Here is a 27734-nt window from a genome sequence, read left to right as displayed (position 1 = left end):
TCAAGTGCAGTGCAACGTTTACTAAGAGAGATCTTGGACTTAGCTATTGAAAGCCCTTAGTGAGCATCTTCTCAGAGCTCTTTGTGGGGGGGACACTGACCCAACCACATCTCAGTGTTCCCACATGTTGGAAATCAACTGTGTCTTAAATTTCACCACCTTGAGTATCCTATTCTATAATAGTACTTAGCTGGTTTGGTGAGTATTTCAAAGAACTTGAATCTTTGGAGTGTGAAGATGTGTTCATGGGTAACAGGAAACCCACTGTCTTTCTCTTGTCCCTAAAGAAAGCAGAATAAAGGAGAGAGAAATAAAAATTTAGTGAGGCTTTACACAAAGCATTTACTATTTCTACAAAACATGTACTATTTTTCCAAGTACCAAATAATGCCTAAAGAGTTAAACATTCAACTTACATATACCATACTATTTTTTTGTTTAGTTGCTCAAAAAAACAATTTGGAATGCAAGAAAATATATTGTAACTGGCCTTTTGATTAAACCAGTGGATAGTGCTGATAAAACTAAAACTTAAAACTTTTGAGGAAAGGACTACGTCTGAGGATTCTTAGCTTGACGTTTAAAGTTAAAGATTAATATGTTCTCTCAACAAAGGGTCCTGCATATCAAAGCTTTTCAGTTGAAATGAAGCAGAAATTTGGGACAATTATTTTCTAAATCCAGAGCAACGCACCATTTTGGATTTTGATGAATATCCATCACACCTGAACAATAAAGGAGAGAGAGCTGTGCCAGCAACGACCTAGTGTTATCTGAGCGATTAAATCTTTTCATTTTGCCCACTGCTCCTTTCTCCTTGAACAGTGTTATGTACGATTTTGACATAAACCAGGATAAAGTGCTCCCAGGAACAAGTCTAAAGAATAGTGCTCAGAATGATTGTCTTTTCTCTAGTTTTGATCTTTCTCTCTTTAATTAGATAAGGCCATAATTTCACAGAATGGCATTTAGTGGCTGTATTGTGGGGAACACACATCTGCTCCCTCCCTTGGGAGGAAGGCCAGTTGTTCCATATGTTGGGATCAATAAAATAATAACAGCTCTGCCACTTAGCAAGCATTCACTAGACTCTCCCATTTATTCTTCACAAAAACTATGAGGTCACTGCTATTATGATTCTCTTTTTACAAAAAAATAAACTATGGCACAGGACAGACTAATAACTTTTCCAAGAGCATTCTCTTTGCAAATGATGGAGTTGGAATTTTAGTCATCTGATTTCAGAGGCTGTCTTCTTAACGACTTTGCTTAGAAAAAGAAGACAATATATTTATTTTAATGTCTGTTTTGTCCTTTCTAAGTTCAATTGTCTATATGGACCCTTTCCCCTAATCTTTCCAACAGCCTAAGGTTATTATTTTTTTCTTGAATGCAGGAGGAAAAAATTGGGTTTTTATGTCAAAATGAGGGAAAAAATTAAAATCCAATCTCTAGTTTCTGGAGAGCATGGGTTCTTAGAAATATTGACACTGGCTTTCTTCTGAAATACTTTCTTGGTATAACAGTTGAAAAGTTCATGAGCAAATTAGATACGATATCTCATTGATTTGAAAGCTAGTTCAAACATATTGGTTGGTTCTTGATAAATCTTTGTAAGATTCTTTGAACGCTATTAGAAAGGAAATGGATTTACTCCCCAAATTAGAGGAATAGTGTAATGAGTTGTTACTTTACTAGTTAATCCCTGAGAAAGTAAAAGACAAAATAAAAAAAAGACTACGAAAGAAAGTGCTTAATTCCTTTGAAACCATTCTCTGTATCTACTGGGTTTCATGCCAGCCCAGCTGTTGATTTTCAGCCGTTACTGACGTTCTTGCTTTAACACAATCCTACAATTGGCTCAATCTTTCAAATTGAAGTAGATTCCAAATTAGAAATGGATTGTGTTCTAATAGTTTATTCATTGGCAGCTTGGAAGTTGGAAAACATTTTGCTTCAGAAAAGTAACGCATTATAAACATTGGCGAGGTTCCCAAACTATCATAGAAAATAAAATAAACTGAAATGGAAAAATTAATATTACTATATTTCTCAGTGTAGTGTTGTAGGTCTGTGGACCTGCAGTGATTTCAGTGCAAAAACTAAACCATTATAATACAGACCCTGTACAATTACAAACTATATAGATACTAGCATGGAGAGATAGCCATTAAAATCTCAATGATGGGAACCTCCCTGGTGGTCCAGTGGCTAAGACTCTGAGTTCCCAATGCAGGGGTTCTGGGTTTGATCCCTGCTCAGGGACACTGCAACTAAGACCTGGTACAGCCAAATAAATAAAGAAAATCAATAAAAAAAATCTCAATGGTGGTTTTTCAGGTAGTGGGATTATGGAAGATATTCCTTTTTACACTTTTTACTTTGTATACTGTATTTATATTTTTAAATTTGCAATTTTGAAAAAAAGGAACATTTAGTGTTTTCATATGACTATCTATTACATATACATAATTTTACTCAGACAAAGGGTACATCTCTGCCTTTCTTCCCTCTTCCCTCTTTGAAAACACATGGCCATTGGAACACAATGGTTGGGTATACACTTATTGTTTCCATATCCTACATCTGCTCTGTTAACGAATCTTGTTGGCTCCATCTTCAAAACAAGATTAGAAACCACATTCAGTTATTGCTGTTGGCCAATAAATAATCATTTCTTGCCTAAATTACTTTTTTAGCTTTAAACTGGTCCTCTTGTGTTCTGTATTATTTTCCTATAGTCCTTTCAAAACAGAGTTTCATATATATATTATATATTAATACATATACTAACGAAAAGAGTATGTTATACATCCCAGTTCACTTGCAATGGATCCAGAACATTGAAAAGAGTGGATGGCCATCCTTAGCTCTCTTTTTCATCGCTCTCTGTCTTGCTTGCTCCCTCCACTGCACTCAAAGCCAGCCTCCTTCCCCTTCCTTAAACACCAGTCGTTTTTGAGCCCACCCAGTCCTCTGGCGTTTGCTGTTCTCAATGTCTGGCAAGTCCCCTCACCCACTCACTCCAAACCCTTGCCCGTATTCCCAGAACTCTTTCTCCCTTCTTTATTCAAATACTGTCATATTTTCTGGCTACAACAATTCATTTCAATTAACATTTCAACAATGCTTGCTTCTCAAGCCCTTCATTTTTCCTTTGATTGGCTTACTTGTTTCACCGTCTAACTATACGCTGCATGTATTTTCATGTTGACTGATCATCATGTTATAGAGGAAAAACTCCACATTGGCAGAGATTTCTGACAATTTTGTTTCCTGCTGTATCCTCGGTGCCTAGAATCCTGCCCAGCACATAGTACACATTTAAGATGTATTTGTCGAATGAATGAATGTGTGTAATGAAAGCAAAAAAAATAGACCTAAAGGATAGAAACAAAATTCCTGGCAATGCTTGCCCCTTAGGAGGACAGGGGAAGAGATGTCCCTTTTCTTTCTTAGTAACACTTTTGGTCTTATATATAAAAATATCTGATAAACTATGACAAAACTCTTGCAGATGGATACACTGGTATTTGTAATATTAGTTTCTGAATATTTGTGTATTTTGAAAATTTTCATGAAGACATTTTTTATCAGCTTTCCAGTAATTACTGGATAAAGCACATATTCCCAGTATCCCATGGGATGCCTTCTGCGAAGGATACTGCCAACCTCTCCAGCCTCACTGACTTCCCTGCTTCTAGCTTTCTCCACAGTCATGATTTCTTCTATCTTCTCTTTTTTGGTCTAGTGGGGTACGCTGTACATTTGTCTTTGCCTATCCTTCCTGACCAGGTTCCTCTCTCCTCCTGTAATAGAACTTTCTACAAGTGAAACACGGTGTTCATCCTGCTTTGTAAAATTCAAATAAGACTGGCTCAACCTTTGTATCCTACATCCTGTGGGAAGACCAGTGCTCTTTTCCATATTTATGAGAATTCCTGATGGCCTATTAATTTTCACTACCACTTTGATTTGATTTCCTGCTGCTGCTGAATTAGATGACTCACTAATTCTCTAAACAACCATATTTGTTCCATTTTCTCTTCCTCATGATAAGTTAATCATGAAACCAGGTCCCTTTTTCTTGATTTTTCTCCTTCTCCTCAAAAGAAACAAATGTGTATAGACTCTTTGTTTTTTAAATAACCGTATCTTTTTTCTTCTTTTTCAGAGTCTATTCCCATCTAGGTTATTACAGAATACTGAGTAGAGTTCCCTCTGCTAAACAGTAGGTCTTTGTTGATTATCTACAGTGTGTGTAGACTCTTGATAGAGGTAGAGCCTACGTGGGAATTGGGAGGTAGAAGTGCAGAGGGTGGCGGAGGGGAAGTGACACTCTGACACACTGGTGCTTGAGGGTGGCAGTCTCGTTCCAAAAGAGCTCTTGGCTTTGCCCACACCAGGGGCCACTGGCCAACTCTCCTCTAAAAGAGTCCCAGCCTACTTCTCAAATGTTTTCTCACTCCCTTCCATTCGTAGGCCGCTTCTAACTCCTTAAATACCAATTCATGTATTTTGCAGAACAGGCCACTTTTGTCTTTGTCTCTTAGCCTGTTTGGCTTATGCCTAAAGGGTCCTTTCTTGTACCCACAAAAGCCCATGAAGGCGCCTTCCTCTACAAGCACAGTTCTCCCTTAGAGGGGAATTCTGTGTTTGGCCCCCAGTGTAAATGTGTCTTCTTCCTGAGACACACTTTATTGTAGTGGTCAGTTTGCTTGTGTGTCTTTGTCACCAAAGGAAAGTGCTGAACTTTAAAATAACATTTTGCTTTTGCTGAATCTTGGATTCCCAGCACCCAGCCTAGAGTACCATCATTCATGCTTGATGAGTAAGTGAAGACTGATCACTTTCCAGTTTTTACAGGCATCTATTAGAGAGTACCATTTGATCTCAGATAAGTTTGTTTCTTTTGGTTCTCAAAACACATAAATGTGATGGAAATAGCCTCCTTGTTTTTAGTTCCTCCACTGTATAAGACCTTGCTTATCCAGGAGAACGTCTCAGTAGCCATCACACTATGCAACTATAAACTGTCTCGAGGCGGATTGTACATTGTGCTGTGCTGTGCTTAGTCACTCAGAAGTGTCCTCCTCTTTGCGACCCCATGACCTGGAGCCCTCCAGGCTCCTCAGTCCATGGGGATTCTCTAGGCAAGAATGCTGGAGTGGGTTACCATGCCTTCCCCCAGAGGGATTGTACATTACCTGTAACCAAAATCATGCTCAGGAAAGACTCCTTTGCTGCAACCATTGGTAGTAAAAGAATCCGAGGTAAACATCTTTTCCTCACTGTCTTGCTTCTTAACTGAAGAAGCCAGTGATTTGACCGTCCCTTGAACTTCTAGAATTCCACAGTTTGGATGTCTTCTCCTAGTCTTCCAAGGGTCACTTGTAGTTGATGAATGAATCAGTGAGGAAATGGAATAGCGTCTAACAATCATGACATTGCCTGTAAAGGAGACACAAAAGTCAAGTTTAAAAATTCTATTTTTAATGACATCCACAAGTGGAAGACTGTATGACTAGTATTTTATTGAAACTAACTAAACAAAACTGTTATTTTTTGCATTAAAAATATATGCAAAAATTAATTTTTTGCATAAAAGGTATTCATTCATTGATTTATTTTGCAAATAATTGAGTTCCAACCCTGAGCCAGGCACTTCTCAAAGAGATGGATGTGTGCAAATGAAAACACAAAATTCTTGCTTGCATAGAGCTTACCTTCTTGTGTGGCTGACAGATGATAGACAGATATATGATAAAATTCAGCTAGCAATAGAGTCTAGGACTCTGAGAGCAAGGTGCTAGAGTTAGATGAGGGCAAGGTCTGGAGGCTACTTAAATAGTGTAGTCAGGGAAGACCTTCATGAGAACACAGAATATTAACAAAAACTTGCACAGAATGAAACAGTAAAATATGATTTTAGAATGGGAAGAACATGAACTTGTAGAGATGCAGTTCTGGATGTCTTCTCGATCCTCATTCTAAAAGAACGTGCTCATCCACAGCCCCTCATCACCTGAATGATCACAAATAATTGAACCGGTTGCTGCCAACTGGCCTGAAATGTGTGTGTTTGCTTTAGTTGAGCAGTCATCTCTCTCTGTCGAATGAGAGATGAGAGCAAGGCAAACAAGTAGAAAGAAGTAAAAACATCCAGGGGCTTCCCAGGTGATTCAGTGGCTAAGACGCCGCACTTTCTCTGCAGCAGGTTCGAGTTTGATCCTGGTCAGGGAACTAAGATCCCACATGCCTTGAGTTGCAGCCAAAAAAAAAGTAAAGATGCCTGTGTGGGAAACAGGAGTTTTCTTTATCTTTCTCTTAGGAGCTTTATGTCTTTAGTTTCTGAGGGTTTCCAACTCAATTTCTATCCATAAGGGTCTCCTAATAAACTCTTTCTTTGAGGTAAATCATATCTCCAGTCCTTAGAATGAAAGCCTCTTGATTAAAAGAGCTTTGTTTTAGGGCATCTTGGTTTGTCTGCATCTCACATCTAACACTCAGCTAACTGACATGGGGCCTGTCATTCAGCCTCTACTTAGATATCTACTTATTACCACTGGGGCTAATGACACTGACCTCATAGACTGGACCATTTTCTGGAGAATTTAATGAATGTTCGTTGACTCTATTCTTTCTCATTACAGCTTTGCCATTAACTAGCAGGTAAGTAAAGCAAAGTCCAGCATCGTGTTTAGGTTTTCTCTTTTTTAAACTTTGTGACCCATGTCTGTAGCACACAGACAGCAAATTATATGGCCATTACAGGAAGTGGAGGCTGCCTTTGCTTTTTATAATATGGAAGAGCAGAAGATCAGATTTTAGGCAAGAGTCTGTGGGGGAGTTTAAGTTCAAATCCAACTGAAGTAATTAACTGCAAATACTATTCATAAATTATCTTTGAACACTTCCTTTGGCCATGATATATAACTTTCATAATGATTTAAAGATGGGTCTTTATATGCAGAGTACATCATGAGAAACGCTGGGCTGGAAGAAGCACAAGCTGGAATCAAGATTGCTGGGAGAAATATCAATAACCTCAGATATGCAGATGACACCACCCTTATGGCAGAAAGTGAAGAAGAACTAAAAAGTCTCTTGATGAAAGTGAAAGAGGAGAGTGAAAAGGTTGGCTTAAAGCTCAACATTCAGAAAACGAAGATCATGGCATCTGGTCCCATCACTTCATGGGAAATAGATGGGGAAACAGGGGAAACAGTGTCAGACTTTATTTTTCTGGGCTCCAAAATCACTGCAGAGGGTGATTGCAGCCATGAAATTAAAAGATGCTTACTCCTTGGAAGGAAAGTTATGACCAACCTAGATAGCATATTCAAAAGCAGAGACATTACTTTGCCAACAAAGGTTCGTCTAGTCAAGGCTACGGTTTTTCCAGTGGTCATGTATGGATGTGAGAGTTGGACTGTGAAGAAAGCTGAGCACCGAAGAATTGATGCTTTTGAACTGTGGTTTTGGAGAAGACTCTTGAGAGTCCCTTGGACTGCAAGGAGATCCAACCAGTCCTTTCTAAACGAGATCAGTCCTGGGATTTCTTTGGAAGGAATGATGCTGAAGCTGAAACTCCAGTACTTTGGCCACCTGATGTGAAGAGCTAACTCATTGGAAAAGACTTTGATGCTGGGAAGGATTCGGGGCAGGAGGAGAAGGGGACGACAGAGGATGAGATGGCTGGATGGCATCACCGACTCAATGGACGTGAGTTTGAGTGAACTCCGGGAGTTGGTGATGGACAGGTAGGCCTGGTGTGCTGCAATTCATGGGGTCGCAAAGAGTTGGACACAACTGAGTGACTGAACTAAACTGAAAGACAAGTTTATGACTATTGACAAACATAAAAGTTTCTATTTAAGAGGATTATAAAGCAATCTCTTTATACCAAATGATAAGAAAATACAACAGAGGAAATTATACCAACAATTGCAAAGTTAAGTTTGTTCTTATATGCAACCTATACTCCAACATGACTGATCAGAAAATAAGTTCTTTGTTTATGTCCATGGGTCACAAATAATCTGTATTCTTTAGTTTCTTATCAATAGAAGGGAAAGAATATTCCACATAACATCAAGGGATCATCAGCACCATTTCAAAGATTCCTATCAAATGCAGTTTGTCAGACAAAAGGGTAGGAGCAGAGTGAAGAGAATCAGAGGTCTAGGAATGCTGAAGTTTCTTGGTAAAGAGTTGTTTCTTGCATCATCTTTGTAGCAAATTTCTCTTCCCTTCAAACTATGAGGCTGGAGAAGACTCTTGAGAGTCCCTTGGACAGCAAGAGATCAAACTAATCAATGCTAAAGGAAATCAATTCTGAATATTCATTGGAAGGGCTGATTTTGAAGCTGAAGCTCCAATACTTACGCCAGCTGATGTGAACAGCCGACCTACTGGAAAAGACCCTGATGCTGGGAAAGATTCACGGTGAGAGGAGAAGGGGCAACAGAGGATGAGATGGTTGGATAGCATCACTGACTCAATGGAAATGAATTTGAGCAAACTCTATGATACAGTGAAGGACAGGGAAGCCTGGTGTGCTGCAGTCCACGGGGTTGCAAAGAGTCAGACATGGCTGAGTAACTGAGCAACAATCTCTTCCCTAATAGACCCAAGGTGAGAATTCCAAGGGCAGGAAGGATGAGGGCAACATCTCCATGAGATGGATTGGATTTCATACCTACCAAATACTTGCACACTATCATGAATGTTTCCAGGAGGATTTAGTCCCAAGGGATTTGCTTTCAGACCCAGCTTATTGGTTTCCTTTCTTAAAGTGTGACACACTTCTGATTTCGCATCATCCCTTATCAGAGTATAGGTTTATATTATTTTGTTTTCAAAAGAGGATAGGACAAGTTGCTGAATCTCTCTGGGTCTTATATCCTCAACAGTAAAATAAGGGGATTATCACTAAAGTTCTTCTCTAGGATCACATTTTTATGAATCAGTTCCGAGTATAAATTTTGACTATTGGCAATCTTACTAACTGCTAAGTCACTTCAGTCATGTCCGACTCTGTGCGACCCCATAGACGGCAGCCTACCAGGCTCCCCGTCCCTGGGATTCTCCAGGCAAGAACACTGGAGTGGGTTGCCATTGCCTTCTTCAATGCATGAAAGTGAAAAGTGAAAGTAAAGTCGCTCAGTCGTGTCCGACTCTTAGCGACCCCATGGACTGCGGCCTACCAGGCTCCTCCGTCCATGGGATTTTCCAGACAAGAGTACTGGAGTGGGTTGTCATTGCCTTCTCCGAATCTTACTAAAACTCCTAATAAAAACTTTGTACTTAAGTCAAATCATATTTTTCTGACCTATCGAATAGTACTAAGACTACTGCTGGGAAAGGTTGAAGGCAGGAGGAGAAGGGGACGACAGAGGATGAGATGGTTGAACGGCATCACCGACTCAATGGACATGAGTTTGAGTAAGCTCCTGGAGTTGGTGATGGACAGGGAAGCCTGGCGTGCTGCAGTCCATGGGGTCGCAAAGAATCGGACACGACTGAGTGACGGAACTGAACTGAGCTGAACAAAGTAATCATGTTGAGTCCTACTTGTGCTGCCTCATTTAATTGTCTCAGCAGCCTGAGATAGATTCTATTACCATCTCCATTTTACAGATGAGGAGAGTGATTATAAAAGCATGTCACATTCATAGACTCATAGAATTTTACAGTTGGAACAGGCCTTGGAAGGCATCCAATCCATTCATTTTTACAAAAGAATGATAAGACGAGGAATTTTATGTTATCCACCTGGCACCAACCAACTCTTACAAAACTGGGACCGCAACACATGTGTCTTCATGCTCAAGCCAGTGTTCCCACTATTTCTGTCATTTACTTTCATAATAGAACACTACATGTAAGACGCATAAATATCGCTTGAAGTAAGTACACTGGGATTCTAAACACAAATTTAAATCATAAACTCTTTGTTTTATTGGTGCAGCCTGCAAGAATTCCCCAAATGTCAAGAAATGTTTTTCACTAGATTGTTTCAAACTTAGTGCTTATATTATTATTGGAGGCCACCATTCAGATGCTGAAGAAGTATGTTATCAGTTGTGTATTTGGTGCTTAATAGTATTCTAACTTCATTTAAACTTGATGGCATTCAGGCTCTGAAGGTTTAAAGGGTAGTTCTCTCTGTTCTTTGAACAGAGTGAGACTTGTTTTAGAATGGCACAACATATAGTAAGACCCAAGTTACTTTTGCATTAGGATAAACATCATGAAATTGATGCTTTTGAACTGTGGTGTTGGAGAAGACTCTTGAGAGTCCCTTGGATTGCAAGGAGGTCAAACCAGTCAGTTCTAAAGGAAATCAGTCCTGAATATTCATTTGAAGGACTGAGGCTGAAGCTGAAGCTCCAGTACTTTGGCCGTCTGATGAAAAGAACCAACTCATTAGAAAAGACCCTGATGCTGGGAAATACTGAGGGCAGGAGGAGAAGAGAATGACAGAGGATGAGATGGTTGGATGGTATCACTGACTTAATGGAAATGAGTTTGAGCAAGCTCTGGGAGTTGGTGATGGAATGGGAAGCCTGGCATGCTGCAGTTCATGGAATCGCAAAGAGTTAGACACGACTGAGTGACTGAACTGAACTGAACTGAAACATCATGGAAAATAACTAGGGGAAATATCCTCCAGGTGGTATTTGGAATGTCTGAAGACATTTTTGATGATCATGACCAAATGGGAAGAAGCAGATACTTTACTAAACATCTTCCAGTGACCAAGACAGACTCCTATAATACAGAGTTATTCATTCCAAATGTCAGGAATTCAGAGGTGGAGGAAACCTGGAGGATGGATATATTACACATGTCTGTATCTCTTTTTTTTCCCCACTAGGAGAAGGTCTAACTTCTTTATAGGTTCCTTTTCCAGTTTTATTAAATAACCAACAGACAGAATAACTCAGTTCCATAGCTGTACTTGACAACAAGGAAAAAGACCCCGAATGGAATCTATTTCCAGCTTTGAAGTATAGGGCCCCACACTAGAGAGAGACCGCTTTAACAGAAAAAAACAAAAACAGCTGGAGATAAGACATGTCCTATTGCTAAGCCGTTCAGTACCTCTAAATAGCCTTGCCTGAAGCCTTTGACAGAGGATATTAAGCACTTTGAGTATTCAAGTATGTATCAATTTTATTTGAATATGCTATATGTAAGGGAGTTTGACAATTTGAATGTAGAACATATTAAGTTGCCCAAAATCTCATTTGGCTATTTCTCTAATCACAGAGAAATCAAAATGAACTTTTTTGGCCAACTCAATATTTTTCACTCTCCTGATTTCTAATTTCATGTATAGTCTTCACAGTCAAAATTCTTTCCCATAAAAGGTGAGAGAGTAGATTTTTTAAAGAATGTATCAGACATTGACTTGTAGTCTTGAAGTCTCCAACCTGCATATAGTAAGTTGAATTATGTGCAACATACATTCATAAAGGACAGTAAAGATCTTCTAAAACATGGATAAGGAACAATATCTGCCTTGGCTGTGTGTTTGTTAGATGCTGTACTAAGCACTTAGTTTATTATTACAACCAGTCATCACCAGCTGAGATAGGTACTATAGCACTTCTGAATGAACAAAATGCAAGTTAAAGATTTATTCTAACTAGCTCTAAATCAAGTGGTGGTTGATGAGTGTCAAATCATTGGCAACTGTATTTGTCTGACTCTGATATCCATACACTTAACTGTTGTGCACTACTGTTCTGGCTTAATAAAATAAATAAAACGTACCCATTTGGTGTTCTATTATGTAGCATTTAAATGCTTGAAGTCAAGAAAGGGAAAAAAGCATTCTTTTTAATATGACCGATTTCCACGAATCTGTCATCTTGAACTTCTCAGGAATAACTGGAGATAGTTTTACTGTTGTTAAAATATGATAATTGAAGATGTTAAAGATATTTTTGCCTAGGGATTCTAAACTTATCTATCTTGGCCAAAAAGGTCATTTGGATTTTTCCATAGCATCTTTCTGTAACAAGAACCTTTTGGCCAACTCAATACCAGGGAAAAAACACACCCCTGTTAATACCAAATTATTCACTTATGTTAGAGGCACACTAAGCCAACTATTTAACAGATATTTGCAAAGGTGGGCACAGCCCCAAAGAACTATGGGCAGTCAGTACCTTGGTGTTCTCTCACACCTGGGGCTGAATCAGAGGCAACACCACCATGAAGGGCTGCTGGAGATTGCCCGGGCACTTCTTCAAGGTTACCCAGGTCTGTGACTTCCTTTTTGTCTCCTGATTCTCCTCCTGAGCCTGGGGTTCTCTGACTACTTAAAGTCAGCTTCATCCGGAGGGCTTGATTCTCTTTCTCCAGCTTGTGGATCTCTGCCTGCATTTCCTGGATAACTCTCATGAGATGGATGTTCGCGGCCATTGCTTCTTTTCAGGTTGCTCTGGCTGCTCCTTTGGGGAGACAGGTCAACATTTGCTTACGAACCAAACACACAATCTGCTCAGTGGAACAGGTTGACCCCACCCCTAAACTTTCCTGAACAATAGATGTCAGTCTTCTCTATGCCATCTTTCAGCACCTGGGGAGTTAGGCTATCAAGGGAGGTAAAGGATCTCCATGACTTATTCATCCTGGGTTTTGTTTTTCAGAACAGAGCTTTTGTTTGTATCTTTCATTTCATATCAATCCACAGTTCTGGAATATTGCTTTGGGTCTACAGAAGATACTCTGAAAATTTCCGGCAAGGAACAGAATTTCTTGTTTCTCTCATGAACTCACCATCCGAACAGCCACTCAAGTTTTTTCTCTGTTGCTATTTCTGGTATCGGATGTTTCATAGGATCGCCAACTGTCATGAGCATATCAAAATGGGCACATAAGAATTATTCCTTGTCTTTTCTGTAGGCTATATCATAGTTTTGTACCTTTGGGGTAAATTATTAACTTTGACACCTTTTGATTAGGTGTCAAAACTTAAATAATATAGGAAATCATATGAATTGCCATGAGATTATTTAAATGAGATGTCGATAATTATACCTTAATCCCTTAAGATAATGTCAAGGATGATATAATTACTTCTTGGTAGGTTTTCTTATGATCATTTTTGCTGTTATTTGGTTTTAGAGTGTTTGCTCAGGCAAATGCTGCTGAGGGCTATTTTGGGAATGTAAGAAGATACAGGTCAAACATTAATCTTGAATGAGAAGAACATGCAATAGATAACAGCTTTCATGACCTATTTCCTAAAGAGGTTTTTTCATTGGGAATGAAAGGTATGCACTCCGTATCCATTTGGAAATTCAATTCATGCTTAAGCATAAATGCTCTTTTGCAATAGGTTCAAAATGATTAGATAATTTTTCATGGTGGTAATTTTCCTTGCACATTTGCTTACTTATGTTTTCTACATACATGATGCTTTTTTGCTTATCTTTGTAAATAGGATGATCAGGTTGATTGATCCAAGGCTGTATGTGGGAGTTACTGGAGAAAGTATTATTTCTTTTTCATTCATACAGAATTATTATATGTATTTAAATTTTATGACATGTTTACTAGTCAGTTGTTTTGATCTACTACTTCTATTTGTATTTCAATGAATTTCAGTAAGCATTTGTGTGCCCGGCATGCTAGAGGCTATTGAAGTGGCTCCTCTCTGATTTCATCTGCTATGACTCCCTTGCTCTATCCCTCTGCTCTGCCCCAATCACACTGGCCTAAGCATTAGTTCCATAAACATTCCAGGCACATCGCTGCCTTGGAACACTGGTCCCAGCTGTCCCCAGGGCTTTCCTTAGGTATCCACACAGTTAATTCCCTCATCTTCTACATCAGCTAGTAAACATCATGCCGTCAGCCTCCAGCATGAGTTGGCCCTGTGGGAATGGAGTCAGTCTTTAACTTTTCCCACATTTGTGGGCAAGGTTTTAAAAAGGAGATGAACTGTGTTAGTATGTCTGCTTTCTAGAGAATGGGAGTTGGCAGCAAGTGTCTGCTTTCCATCTTCTTCAAATAGATGATGTCACAGCGTGTCTTTCGTCTGGACATAAAATCATGCCTCGCTGGAATATGGTGTGTAGGGTTGACATGTGACTCCTTTATCTGTCAGAACCTTTGGTTTTAGTCAGTGACAGAGGATAGGCAAGGTCAGATTAGAACTCGGGGATTTTGACTGCATTATCACCACCCGGCCGTGTGTCCTTCCGTGTGGAGATACCCAATGGCCTTGCCCTCTAAGACGTAATAGAAAAGTGTCACTTACATGAAGTCTTATGTCTCACTTTTCAAGCAGGCGTACACTCTGCTGTTATAAATTATTTAAACAGCTGCTCAGAAATTCGGCTTTTGCAGCGTTTGCAGAGTTCACTTTGACCTTGAACTTGATATGTAGCTATCGTCACAGTGATTTCCCAGGTGACTGGAAGCATCTGGTGTTGCCAGGAGCCCCGAGTCAGAAGTGGATCTGACAGACTGCCATCCCGACATCTTTTTGACATTTGAGTGTCACACGGTGGTGGAGCAGTCATGTGGAAACAAAGGAGGAGATGAAAAGTTTTTGACGGGCACAGCTTCCATGAAATACTGATAAGCCTGTGAAAGGGACATTTAAGAATGCTCTGGGTCAATTCACATAGAAGGGATGAGCCGCTTCCCTGTTCAGCCAGATGTGAGATAATCTTGACTGTTGTGCATGAAGAGACTTGCATGGAGCCAGTTATGGAAAGGGACATTTGCCATCTGATAGATGATCACGGACCTGTGTAAGTTTCCAATGAAAGTAAGAATGTCAAGGCTTCCTTGCAATTGGCACATGTGCAAAAAATATGACTGATATAATGCACAGGGTGGAGGTCTGGGTCCTAAGTTACTGCCACTCTGTCGCTATCTCATTATTAAATCTTACTCATAAAATAAAGGCAGGTAAAATGATTGACTGATATGGTGAGTTCAACAACTACTGAGCTCCAACCATCAGTTGTCATGAAGAAAGGCATGTGTTTTTCTAGTTCTGGTGTTTCCGGTTCTTTAGAATTTTCAAAAGAAGTTGGAATCCAGATATCATGAGAGATCATTACACTTTTTTAATGGGCAACTAATTCAACCTTTCAAATATACTGTGTAGAGACAGCAAAACAAGTTTGAGGGAATGGATAAATTCTCTTGGTTTCCTAGGAGTGTGGCTTCAAGGAGATAGAGTTCTTTCCATGAGAAACTAAGGACCAAAAAAGTAATACAGCTTTCCAAGATCAACTTGTTGTCATGAACATTTACTGAGGGCCAAGGCTTCCGTGGTGGCTCAGGTGGTAAAGAACCCACCTGCCAATGCAGGAAACATAAAAGGCATGGGTTCGATCCCTGTGTCAGGAAGATCCCTTAGAGAAGGAAATGGCAACCCACTCCAGTATTTTTGCTTAGAGAATTCCATGGACAGAGGAGCCTGGTGGGCTACATGGAGCCACAAAGAGTCGGACATGACTGAGCGACTTTCACTTCACATTCAAGTTTAAGCCTCTCACAAGATATCCTGGAAGGATCTGGCTCTATGAACTGTCAGCGGCAAGACCAAGTTATTCCTCTTTTCTAAGCCTGTATCTTTATCTGTGAAGGAGACATAAGGATAGCTATCCTCAGATTAAATGAATTTATAATGATAAATGCTCTGACGTGTTTTAAAGTTAGTAAGTTTTAAATACATGTTTGTTGAGTAACATCAGGTTTTAAAATGAAAGATTTTTTGGTTGAATATTCTATCTGCTCTCTAGTATTAGACAAGTAGGGGGAGGGCTTTGTAGATGAGCAGAGAAGGAGGATGGACAAGCTTGGAATTGTAGTGAATGAAATCTATCTGTGTGGTCTGATTCTAGCTTTGCACTGAATACCTGTATAGCCACAAAGGATTTCTCTCTGCCTAGCCCTGATTTTTAGTTTCATGAAAATCTCTTTTTGGAATTTATGGATCAATTGAGAATTGACATCTATCTTGGCTGTATTGAATCTTCATTCTTTTTTAATTTTTATATATTTACTTATTTATTTTTGGCTGTGCTGGGTCTCCGTTGCTGCAGGGACTTTTCTCTAGTTGTGGCGAGTGGGGGCTACTCTCTAGTTGCACTGCCCAAGCTTCTCATTGTAGTGGCTCGTTGCGTAGGTTCTAGGCATGTGGGCTCAGTAGTTGCACCTCCTGGGCTCCAGAGCACATGCTGAATAGTTGTGGCCAGGGGCTTAGTTGCTCTGTGGCATGTGGGATCTTCCTGGGCCAGGGATCAAATCTATGTCTCCTGCGTTGGCAGGTGGATTCTTTACCAGTGAAGCAATAAAGGAAGCCCTGTATTGAATCGTTATTATGACATTTATTCAAATCTCCCTCTAAGTATTTCAAGAATGTTTTGTAGTTGTACCCAAATGTCTTCCCCTTATTTTATTACATAATATTTTCATCATCATTTAGCTCTAAATATTTTGTAATTTCTATTGTTATTACCTCATTCATTCATTCGATGAATATTTATTTACTTCTTACCGTGTGCCCTGTCCCATTCAAAGCCCTGGACCATAGCTAGTGAACAAAAGAGACACAAATCCCTATCTTTAGGGAATATATATTCTAGTCAGGAAAGCAGCAAAGAAACACAATAAATAAGCAAAATGTAAAGCGTGTAAGAAGAGATAAAGTCTATAGAGAAAAATAAAGGAGCACAGAATGTCAGGCAAGGGCAGTGAGAATTCAATTTAAATTTATTTTACAACAGAGCAGGTAGGAAAGAAGTCCCTGTAAAGGTGGCCCAGGGAAAGAAAGGGAGAAAAATGATGGGAAACAGTTCCAGACACGTGAACAGAAAGCACAGAGGCACTGATGGAGCTGTATTCTCCTTATGTTTGAGAGCACCACCTGATTTGGATGGACTGCGAATGTCCCTTGAACAACGCTATTCTAGAGTAGGTTATGTATATCAGGCAATATGCTGTGTGTGTGTGTGTGTGTGTATACATACTCACAGGCAAATCAATACAACCATGTGGAAAAGATACTTGAAAAATGCAAAATAATTGCATTTAGCATCAGCCAGTGCTGGGCAGGCTGACCCCTATAGCAGGTGGTTCTTTTTTCCTGACCTATACAGCTTTCTTCCTCGCCTCTCCCCTGACCCCCACCCCTTGCTCCCTCAAAGTCCTACAGGAAGAAGCTCAAACAATTTATCAAAGAAGATCAAATAAGTGTTTCTTGTGGCCTCTTGAATTCCCATATCAATGTCATATTTTGAATTTTTTTCAAAGAAAATTTTATTTGTCTAAACAGGGGTTCTTAATTTAGGCTGTCTCTGTTTGCCTATTGTGATTTTAAAATCTCTTTCTTCTCTAAAAGTTATTGTCACAAGGAGCCATTGTGACTGATGGAGACCATACCATTTGATCTCCCAGATGGGTTGGGCTGCTGCTGCTGCTGCTACTAAGTCGCTTCAGTCTTGTCCGACTCTGTGCAACCCCATAGACGGCAGCCCACCAGGCTCCGCCGTCCCTGGGATTCTCCAGGCAAGAACACTGGAGTGGGTTGCCATGGGTTGGGCTAGAAAGGCCCAAAAAACAGTCTGTGAGCATTGATAATCTTCCTTTTGATTATGTGAAGATGAGTTCAGAGTCATTCACGATCATGTTCAGCTCTGTGAAGATTACAGAGTCATAGGAATGCTATGTCTTTCCAGGAGGCCATTACTCATAAGTTTTATTCTGTTTTTTTTTTTAAACAGTGTAACAAATCCTTTATGTTGCCATCATCTTGCATCAACAATTATCATCTTAGGGTCAAACTTATTTTTATTGGAGGATAATTGCTTTACAATGTTTTGTTGGTTTCTGCTGTGCAACAGTGTGGCACATGTATAAATTCTACTCTTTAGAGGAAAATTGTTCTAGAAATAGCAAAAAAAAAAAAAAAAAAGTGACCTATTTAGCCACTCTTCTCCTTTATGAAGCCAATTTGCCAGAAATAAGTCTGGTCTTCCATTGTCTCTCTTATTTTATAGATGAAGAGAAATCTGTGGCTTTGCTGAACTTTGGTTGCTCTTAATTATTAATGAAATGGGACTTGAAAAATGTCCAGTTTCACCTGAAGTCTTGCATAGCTTGATGTCTCTGCTTTGGCCTCATTTATTTTAATAAGATTCAACAGACTCCAAAGTCTGCATCAGGGTTTCTGACTTTGGAAAAGAGGCTTCTTCTTTCCCCAGGAGGATCCCATTGCATTGACTCGTGTTGCACAGTATCACAGTTTTTCTCTAGGACCATCTTCTGCCATTAGAAGCCTTGGAAGATAGTGTCCCCTGGAGAGTACACATCTGCTACCAGTCCCTGGAAGTAATCGCTTCCTTAGCCTTTGTGATGCTAACCCTTTGCTTATTAGCACTTTCTTTAACGAAGTATGGAGGGGGTTCTGCTGATCTGTATCCTGTGAGTATTAACATTATGCTTCTCGTTGGCCAGCATCTTGGATAGGAAGGAATATAGAGAGTTATGTTTGAGATGGAGGAGAAAAAATAAATAGAAAAACAAGAAGCCAACACTATAATAAGGGCTTCCCAGGTGGTGCTAGAGGTAAAGAATCTACTTGTCAATGCAAGAGATGCAAGACACACAGATTCAATCCCTGGGAGTGGGGAATCGACCCAGGGATGGAACCTGTGTCCAGTATTCTTGCCTGTAAAGATCCCATGGGCAGAGGAGCCTAGTAGGTTATAGTCCATGGAGTTGCAAGGAGTAGGACACGGCTGATCACACAACACTATAAAGACTCTTGATAGTCAGTCAACATTCTGATATTTTCAAGACCTAATCATATCAGAGTTGCTGTGTTTGGACATTTGATCTTCCATGTTCTCCATCCATTTATTTTTGGATCAACTGTTTAGCTCTTACTTTTTGACATTTATTCACCACACCAATAGGTCAATAGTGAAATGAGACTTCAATGTTTTAAAAGATGTTTCTGTTGTAAGAAACATTCCTGGAGGTAACAATAATAATATTGTTTTACATTGTGGAGTGCATTAATAGTTAGAAAGCATTTCCCCATTCATTGCCCTGTTTTATCCTGAGAGCAAGCTTGTTCTCTGGGTGCTATTTGTACCTTGATGGACAGTGAATGAGCTTTACAGCTGAGTGGCCCTGGGTTGCAATTCAGTCTCAACCACTTCCTACTGATAGGACTGTTAGCCAGTGGAACATGGGAAGTAGATTTGCTTCTTCCAAGCCGAGTCTCTGAAACAGCCTGTTCTCCAAAACCTCCACTCTCATTCTCTCAATCCCTCTCTTCTTTTTCAGTGTCTGGCCAGTGGAGGGATTCAGTCAGGGCATACCACAGTGCCAGTAAATAAATATTAAACTGTACTTCTGCCACGATGACAGGCGGACATCATTTATACCTTGTCATTCAGTGCTTTTAAATCCAGGCTGCTAGGATACCAAGTAGTTTAGCAAGAAGTGAATGAACAATGCATATGAAATTCTTAACTTCGTAGTACAATAGCCTGGAAAGTTTTCTTTTCTAGAAGCTAAAATTCTGTATGTGTGTGTGTGTGAGATTTTTTTTGACAGACTGAAGCAATTCATTTATATATATACATTTCTTTCTTTTATATATCCATCAAGTTCTTATTAAGCATCTATCTAATGTAGTAGGGCTTTCCAGGTGGCTCAGTGCTAAAGAATCTGCCTGCCAATGCAGGAAACATAAAACGACACGGGTTCGATCCCTGGGTTGGGAAGATCCCCTGGAGAAGGAAATGGCAACCCACTCCAGTATTCTTGCCTGGAAAATCCACGGACAGAGGAGACTGGAGGGCTACTGTCTATGGGGTTGCAGAGTCGGACATGACTGAGCACAGCACAGCACAATGTACTATACTGGACATGGGAGACAGACAGGCTTTGTGCCTTAAAAAGGGAGACAACCAAATAAATACATTAAATAAAACATAAATTGTAACTTGGATTATGAGCAGTCTTAGGAAGAAGGTACTGAGGGAAGTCTTCTTTTTTTGCTTTAAAAACATTTTTAATGATGCTTTACTCTCTAATTTGGGAGTATTCATTTTGCTTCCATTTTTAAAAGCTATTTTACATTACTATGATTAACCTTTTTAAGTATAAAACTTTTAATTATATCTTGGCTAGAATTTAGGAAGATCTTTAAGGAAGATGGTCAGAGGAGGCCTCTTATGCCATAAAGAGTGGGAACACTGGAGCCCTGCAAAAAATTCAGCCAAATATTGAAAGGCTTTGCATACCACATGGAGGAATTTAGTTTTCTTTCTTTCTCCAACAGAAGAATGTGATTTTATTGTTTTTAATTTTTAAAATTGAATGAAAGAGTCTCTAAATTGTATAATGCTTTACAATTTTCAAAAGTTTCACACACGTGATTTCATATAATTTCATTGTAAGCCTCCCCCCACCACCCCTACAATCCTTATATTCTGGCTCTTATTTAAAATTTTTAAATTTTAAAAAGATTTTTTGGGCTTTGAGTGAAGCATGGTTAGAGCTAATACTTAGTAAGTGGTATTAAATGTGAAGAGACAGGATGATTTACAAAAAAAAATGTTGTAATCCATTAATATATAATGTCAAAAAAGGAATTTCTCCTACCAAAGGCACGTAAAGAGTTTTCAGTCCCAAGCTTGACAACAGTGGTCTTTCTGTGACCTGCCTGGAAGGGTCCTCGCTTCTGGGAGACTGCATGGCTCATGACATTAAAACAACTTTTCTTTTTAAGAAGTATTATTTACTGTGTCTGATTATTTTAAATGGAAAGACATCTTTAGATTTACCTGAGGATGAAATGTCTTATGGAAATTGATTTGTGTGGTGATGGGAAAGTCTTAAAGACGAGAGTAAATGTCTCTTACTTTTTGTTCTCTTTTTAGTTTATCCTAGAGACTGTTCAAAATAAACTGCTATTTGACTAGTGCCACTGTGGCGAACAAAGAGCATTCTTTGTTCCTTATATTATTAGGGTGTGTTTGGTAAAAGAAGGAATGAATAGTAATTTCCTCTGAGTACATTTTAAAAATAAATAGAAGGTAGTCTGCCAATAGTAGAACTATGAGTGCCTGCTCATTTAGTTCTTCAAAACTTGGCTAGTGTCCTAAAACACGCGCCTAGTGTCCTAAAACACGCGCCCTGGGGCTAGTGTCCTAAAACACGCGCCCTGGGGCTAGTTCTTCTATAGATATGAATAATGCAAATGTTGGGACTATTTGACTCTGGATAAAATCTCTCTGAAGGCACTGCATGTGGTTTTGTGCCGTCTGGGTGGGTTGGAGGTCTTGAAACAGGGTTTTCATGAACCTTTACATTCCCCAGCTCCACTGCCAGTATAGTAGACTGTTGCAGCCTTCCCGTTCACAGACACAGTTCACATGCCAGCCCAAGGAAATGGGTTCACAGGCCAGAACAGTCACTTGACTATGGGTCTGCTACCTACAAGGTTGTAAAGGGGCTAAGCACTGTGTCTGAGTTTCCCAGGATTTGTTGTTTTGTCACTAAGTCGTGTTTGATCTTTGTAACCCCATGGACTACAGCACATCAGGCTTCCCTGTCTTTAACTCCTGGAGTTTGCTCAAACTCATGTCCACTGAGTTGGTAATGCCATCCAACTATCTCATCCTCTGTCGTCCCCTTCTCTTCCTGCCTTCAATCTTTCCCAGCATCAGGGTCTTTACCAATGAGTTGGCTCCTCGAATCAGGTGGCCACAGTATTGGAACTTCAGCTTCAGCCTCAGTCCTTCCAATGAATATTCAGGGTTGATTTCCTTTAGGATTGATTGGTTTGATCTCCTTGCTGTCTAAGGGACTCTGAAGAGTCTTCTCCGGCACCACAGTTAAAAGCCTCATTTCTTCAGTGCTCAGCTTTCTTTATGGTCCAAGTATCACAACTGTACATGACCACTGGAAAAATCATAGCTTTAACTATATGGACCTTTGTAGGCAAAGTGATGTCTCTGCTTTTTAACATGTCTAGGTTTGTCAGAGCAACTCAATGAAAATATGGTGGGTTTTTATTCACTTCTGGTCTACTTCTTAAATGAGATTCATGTTAGATTTGGTTCATTGAATGTAGAAATGTGCAGGTGGAAGTCAATAAGCAATCAAAATATATAGTCTTTGGATGTATGATTTTGGTAAAGATTATTTTCCATCAAATATTTAAATTTTACCCTTGTTCTATTCAATGCAAATTCTTGGTCTCTGGAGATGCTTATAAATTAAGTAAATGGCCATCTGCTTTTCTAGATAGCCATTCATCTGCTGAAGCAGTTTTGAGGTTTTCTTCAGTCCTAGGCTTTTGTGATTGAAGCAGGAAAACATGTTACTTTTGTTCAGAGACATTTCCCTCATCTGCACTTTTTATGTATGTTGCTATTTGTAGAATAGCAATGTATCGGAAGCTAGGCTTTCAAAAGTATCAACAGGATTAAAAGATACCAATGAAAAAAATTTTTTTCATCCAAGTCTCTGTGTTTATGTTACCATGATCATTTTTTCCCATTTATTTTGAGATGAATAGTCAATCAAATTATTTTTGTTTTATAGTTGACCTTTTGGATCTTCTATTTTTCCTTTTTTAGTTTTCTTGTCAGAAAAAAAAGTCTGGGTTTTTAGTCTTTTTTTTTTTTTTATGCAACTCAGGTAAATGATTAAAAGGCAATGATTTGGAGATATTGACTGATGATGAAATGATACAGAAATAGGAATCTTGCTGAACTATTATTTATTTCTTCAGTTTTAAAAAAAAATACCTGCAGAAAGTAATTAAGCACTGAGATGCATTTAGCTGTAATTGTAAATGCAAATAATTCATGGATATGAAGGTTTCTTTTGATGTGTTATTTTCTAACCATTAAGGATAGTTCTGCTATAATTTGTTATTGGAAAGCCACTTTCATGGTTTTCTTTTTTGTTTTTTCACGTTAGAACAATATTATGCATTTTTATTAAACTTATGAAAAGCAACAGTCTTAGTTTAAGAAACATAGCATAACAGTTCAATTTAAATATGGGTGGCTTTACCATCTGGTAAGTAGCAAATATATTTAAAGTATGTTGTTTTTTTTTTGCTTTTGTTATTAATTAATTTTTATTGAAGTATAGTTGCTCTACATGGAGAAGGCAATGGCAAGCCACTCCAGTACTCTTGCCTGGAAAATCCCATGGATGGAGGAGCCTGGTAGGCTGTAGTCCATGGGGTCGCTAGAGTCAGACACAACTGAGAGCCTTCACTTTCACTTTTCACTTTCATGCATTGGAGGAGGAAATGGCAACCCACTCCAGTGTTCTTGCCTGGAGAATCCTAGGGACGGGGGAGCCTGGTGGGCTGCCATCTATGGGGTAGCACAGAGTCGGACACGACTGACGTGACTTAGCAGCAGCAGCAGCAGTTGCTCTACAATGTTGTGTTAGTTTCTGCTGTAAAGCAAAATGAATCAGACATATATGTATCATATATTACCTCCCTTTCAAACTTCCTTCCCATTCAGGTCACCACAGTGCATTTAGTTGAGTTCTTGTGCCTTTTGTGTTTTTTTTCTATCATTCCCTTTCTTACCTGTTCTTAGTTTTATGTGGCCATGGTATGGTTATAGGTTTTCCATAAAAAGATGAAGAAATTAAGGGTAGCGCTACCCTTCAACAAAGAATGATCAATGACCCTTTGGTCCTATCTCAGATATATTCAAAACTTTGTCTTTCAGAAGGTTGTGCAAACATCCTTGATATCTAATTTTAAAATATTTTCATCACTTTAAAAAGAAACTCTTTGCCCATTTCTCATGCCCATCTCCTTTCCTGCCCTTGGCAATCATTAATCTACTCTTTATTTCTGTTTTTTTCATATTGTCGACATCTCTGATAAATGGAATCATAAAACATGTGGCCTTTCGTGTTACTTAGCGGAGTGTTTTCAAGATTCATTCATACTGTAGCACGTATGGTGAATTTTATTCTGTCTCAATAAAGAATTTTGTCTCAAAAAATGTACACAAAAGCCAATAGACAGTTAAATTTTAACTAAAATTTAAAAAATTTTACCATTCAGACAGGAGAACACCAACTGCATGAATAAATTTACTTGAAGTTAACTTATAAACTTAAAGTTTTTAGTTTCTAGAATCCCTTGGACTGCAAGGAGATCCCACTAGTCCATCCTAAAGGAAATCAGTCCTGAATATTCATTGAAAGGACTGATGCTGAAGTTGAAACTCCAAAACTTTGGCCACCTGATGTGAAGAACTGATTCATTGAAAAAAAAAAAAAACCCTGATGCTGGGAAAGGTTGAAGGCAGGAGAAGAACAGGATGACAGAGGAAGAGATGGTTGTATGGCTTTACCAACTCGATGGACGTGAATTTAAGCAAGCTCCAGGAGTTGGTGATGGACAGGGAAGCCTGGCGTGCTGCAGTCCATGGGATTGCAAAGAACTGGACACAACTGAGTGACTGAACTGAACTGAACTTTCCTCTAATTACATAATTTGCCATTTCCCCTAAATATTAAAACTGGATTTGAAGTAACTCTTTTTCTACCATATCAACCATGTGATCTTTTAAAATTGCAGGCTGTTTGTCTTTACTCCAGTGGAAAACCAGGTCATGAAAACCATCCTGAGGCAGAATAAGTGTGGACAGACATGTCTATTCAGAGTTTGAGTGCTGGAGTTTCTATCTTTAATACAAAGTGTGTGATGTGTACTTTCCTGGTTAAGTTTCTTTTTCCATAAAATGAGCTCAAGAATTACTCATACCAGAGGGTGGCTGTGAGGCGTAACGGAGTGCTCAGAACAGTTCAGGGCACATGGTGAATTTTCAAATGAGGGAAGTGGTTATTACTCTTATTGGTCCTGACATTAATACCATGAAAGTGTCCAGTTGTATTTGTTTGTAGAACAATAAGCTCTGTAGTATTGAGTGTAAATGGGCTTCCTCGGTGGCTCAGTGGTAAAGAATCCACCTACAATGCAGGAGTCACAGGAGATGGGGGTTCAGTCCCTGGGTTGGGAAGCTCCCCTGGAGAAGGAAATGGCAGCCTCCAATATTCTGGCCTGGAGAAACCCATGGACAGAGAAGACTGGAAGGCTCCATGGGATCACTAAGGGTCCAACAAGACTGAAGTGACACAGGAGGTACACACACAATGAGTGTAAATAGTCAATGCAAAGGGAAAGGTCTCTGTTAATTCTTGCCCTTATACATTAGAATTCTGCATATTGTGGCTAATGAGGTTGGTTTGGGCTGTTTAGTCCCAGTGAGCAATGTGTCCATATGACCCATAAAGAGAGTAAAGGAAATATGGACACTAAATAGGCTGAAATGTTTTTTATTTTTGGTTCTTTTATTAGGCCACGTGGCATGGCTTGTAGGATATTAGTTCCCAACCAGGGATAAAACCTGGGCCCTGGCAGTAAAAGTTCTGAATCCTAACTACTGTCCCTCAGGGAATTCCTAAGACTGAAGCTTTTGAATGAAAATAAATGGAATTCAACACATCTCTACTTTCCTACTAAGTATTATTTGTGTTAAAGTGTCAGTAAAGAAATTGGAAAGAATTTGACATTCAGATTAATGTAATTAATAAATACAATTATGAAAATGCATAAAAGCAGGAGCAACTAAATAGAATCCTAAATATAGAAGCATAAAACGCCAAATTCTTATTCAGATTGGAAGATGCTTTTATATAATACTGAAATTATTAAAACAATTGCAATAAAGTTTTAATTATTTGTAGGTTTTGCAGCATTTATTAATGGATAACCTAAACTATTGATTTTTTTAAAGGAGTTTATTGCAGACAGTAGTTGCACAGTACTTCATTTATTTAATAAATGCACTGAGTGTTGAAGGACAAATTAATACTACTATTGACATCAAATATATTCTCTATGAAAAAATAGCTTTATATCTGTAGATGAAGCTATATATTTTCAATATAGTATAATGGTTAAAAAATACTTGAATATGGTGTTTTTTATTTACAAATTGATTTTTTAAGCTGGAGAAGAAAATGGCAACCCACTCCAGTATTCTTGTCTGGAGAATCCCATGGACAGAGGAGCCTGGTGGGCTACAGTACTTGGGGTAGCAAAGAGTTGGACATGACTGAGTGATCTACACTTCATTAGCACATACATTGAGTAATCAAGATCATAAATGTTGATATTAGTTTACAAAAAATTTATTTAGGGCCTACTGTGAGCCAAATATTGTTTGAGATTCTCAGAGAAGTTTAAACAAAAGAGATGAACATTTCTGGCTGCTATGGTCTAAATACTTAAGTCCATCCAATTTTCATACGTTGAAACCTTAGCCCTAATATTAGAGGTGAGGCAGTTGGAGGGTGATTAGCTCATGAGCGTGGAGCTCCCATGGCTAGAATTAGTGCCTTTTTAAGAGAGACCTCAGAGTACCTTCCACCCTATAAAGACACAGCAAGAAGGCCTTGTTTCTGAGGAAAAGGATTCTCACCAGTCACCAAATCTGCTGGTAGCATGATCTCTGACTTCCTAATCTCCAGAACTGGGAGAAATAAATGTCGTTTACAAGTCTTTAGTTTGTCATATTTTTTGTTAGAGCAGCTTGAACGGGCAAACAATACTGACCCTCATGGAGCATAATATCTGTTAAACAAATTCATATATAAATAAAGAATTTATGTGTAATTCCAGGTAGTGATAAATACTAGGAGAAACAACAAACAGGAAAGGAAGTAGGGAAGGATGAGAAGAAAGATGAGAAAGGCTGCTTTGGATTTTAGCCCCGGAGTTCTGAGAAGTCCCCTTCGTGGAGGTGATAGGTGAATAGGGACTGGAATGAATGAGGAAGAAGGACGGGGCACCACCTGTGTTGTGGGGGGATGAGGGGGGAAGGTCCTTCCAGGCAAATGGATCAGTAGGTGCAAAGCCCTGAGTTAAGCCTGAGCTTGTTACGTGTGAGCTTGTTACCAGAAGGCTCATGTGGCTACAGAAGAGTGAACCTGGATGCCGGGAAGGGAGGACACAGAGGGCATCAGAGGTCGCATCACATTGGCCTTGCAGACAGCATGAGGGCAGAGCTTCGAGTTCTATTCTAAGTGTACCTGCATTGATTGGAGGGTCATGGCAGGAGTCGCAAAATCTGACTACCTTTCTAGGTACTAACGCTTCTTCCTTTTCTTTTAAAATGAGGTAATGAAACTCACAGGGTAAAATGGCCTGCTCAGTCTCAGAATGTAGGAGCCCAGGGGAGGCTCAATGGACTAGTGAAGCTCAAATGTGCTGTCTACAGTTCCTGAGATGCTCTTTGCTGGCCTCAACTCCTCCTTACTAAATCAGAATCTCCAGGGGAAACACCTGGGAATCGGTATTTTTAGTAACTGCATTGGTTTTTCTCATCAGAAAGCAGAGAAGCCCCAAAATGTTAATACTAGAATGGGGTATCTAACTCTTCCTAGAATCCAAGTCACTATAAAATTAGATACATTATATTTTAATTTGAAAAAAAAAATCTAAAGTTAAAAAAACTTCTCTTAGAAAAGTCACCAGTGTGACTCATGTGTGACCTCAGAAACTCAGTTGTATTTGACTCTTAGCAACCCCATGGCACCCCACTCCAGTACTCTTGCCTGGAGAATCCCATGGGTGAAGGAGCCTGGTAGGCTGCAGTCCATGGGGTCGCTAAGAGTCAGAC

General features: G+C 39.3%; 1 protein-coding gene across 1 annotated transcript; it reads right to left on the bottom strand.

Annotated features, from left to right (window-relative positions):
- Positions 1–169: 169 nt before the first annotated feature.
- CCDC195 (coiled-coil domain containing 195) lies at positions 170–12438 on the bottom strand. The gene is made up of 3 exons (XM_070379993.1): positions 12183–12438; positions 5208–5451; positions 170–281 (listed from the first exon to the last, which is right to left on the bottom strand). The coding sequence occupies exons 1-3, from the start codon at positions 12436–12438 to the stop codon at positions 170–172; spliced, it is 612 nt and encodes a 203-aa protein (XP_070236094.1).
- Between the last annotated feature and the right edge of the window lie 15296 nt (positions 12439–27734).

Source organism: Bos mutus, chromosome 2 (genome assembly GCF_027580195.1).
Source record: "Bos mutus isolate GX-2022 chromosome 2, NWIPB_WYAK_1.1, whole genome shotgun sequence".
Lineage (NCBI taxonomy): Eukaryota > Metazoa > Chordata > Mammalia > Artiodactyla > Bovidae > Bos > Bos mutus.
This window is presented reverse-complemented; position numbering and strand designations above follow the sequence as displayed.

Coding starts and splice junctions, on each gene's coding strand:
- CCDC195 (XM_070379993.1), bottom strand. CDS start 12,438: ATGGCCGCGAACATCCATCTCATGAGAGTTATCCAGGAAATGCAGGCA. Junction 5,452..12,182: donor AGGTGTGAGAGAACACCAAG/GTACTGACTGCC, acceptor TCTCCTTTACAG/GCAATGTCATGATTGTTAGA. Junction 282..5,207: donor GAGCATGATTTTGGTTACAG/GTAATGTACAAT, acceptor TGCTTTCTTTAG/GGACAAGAGAAAGACAGTGG.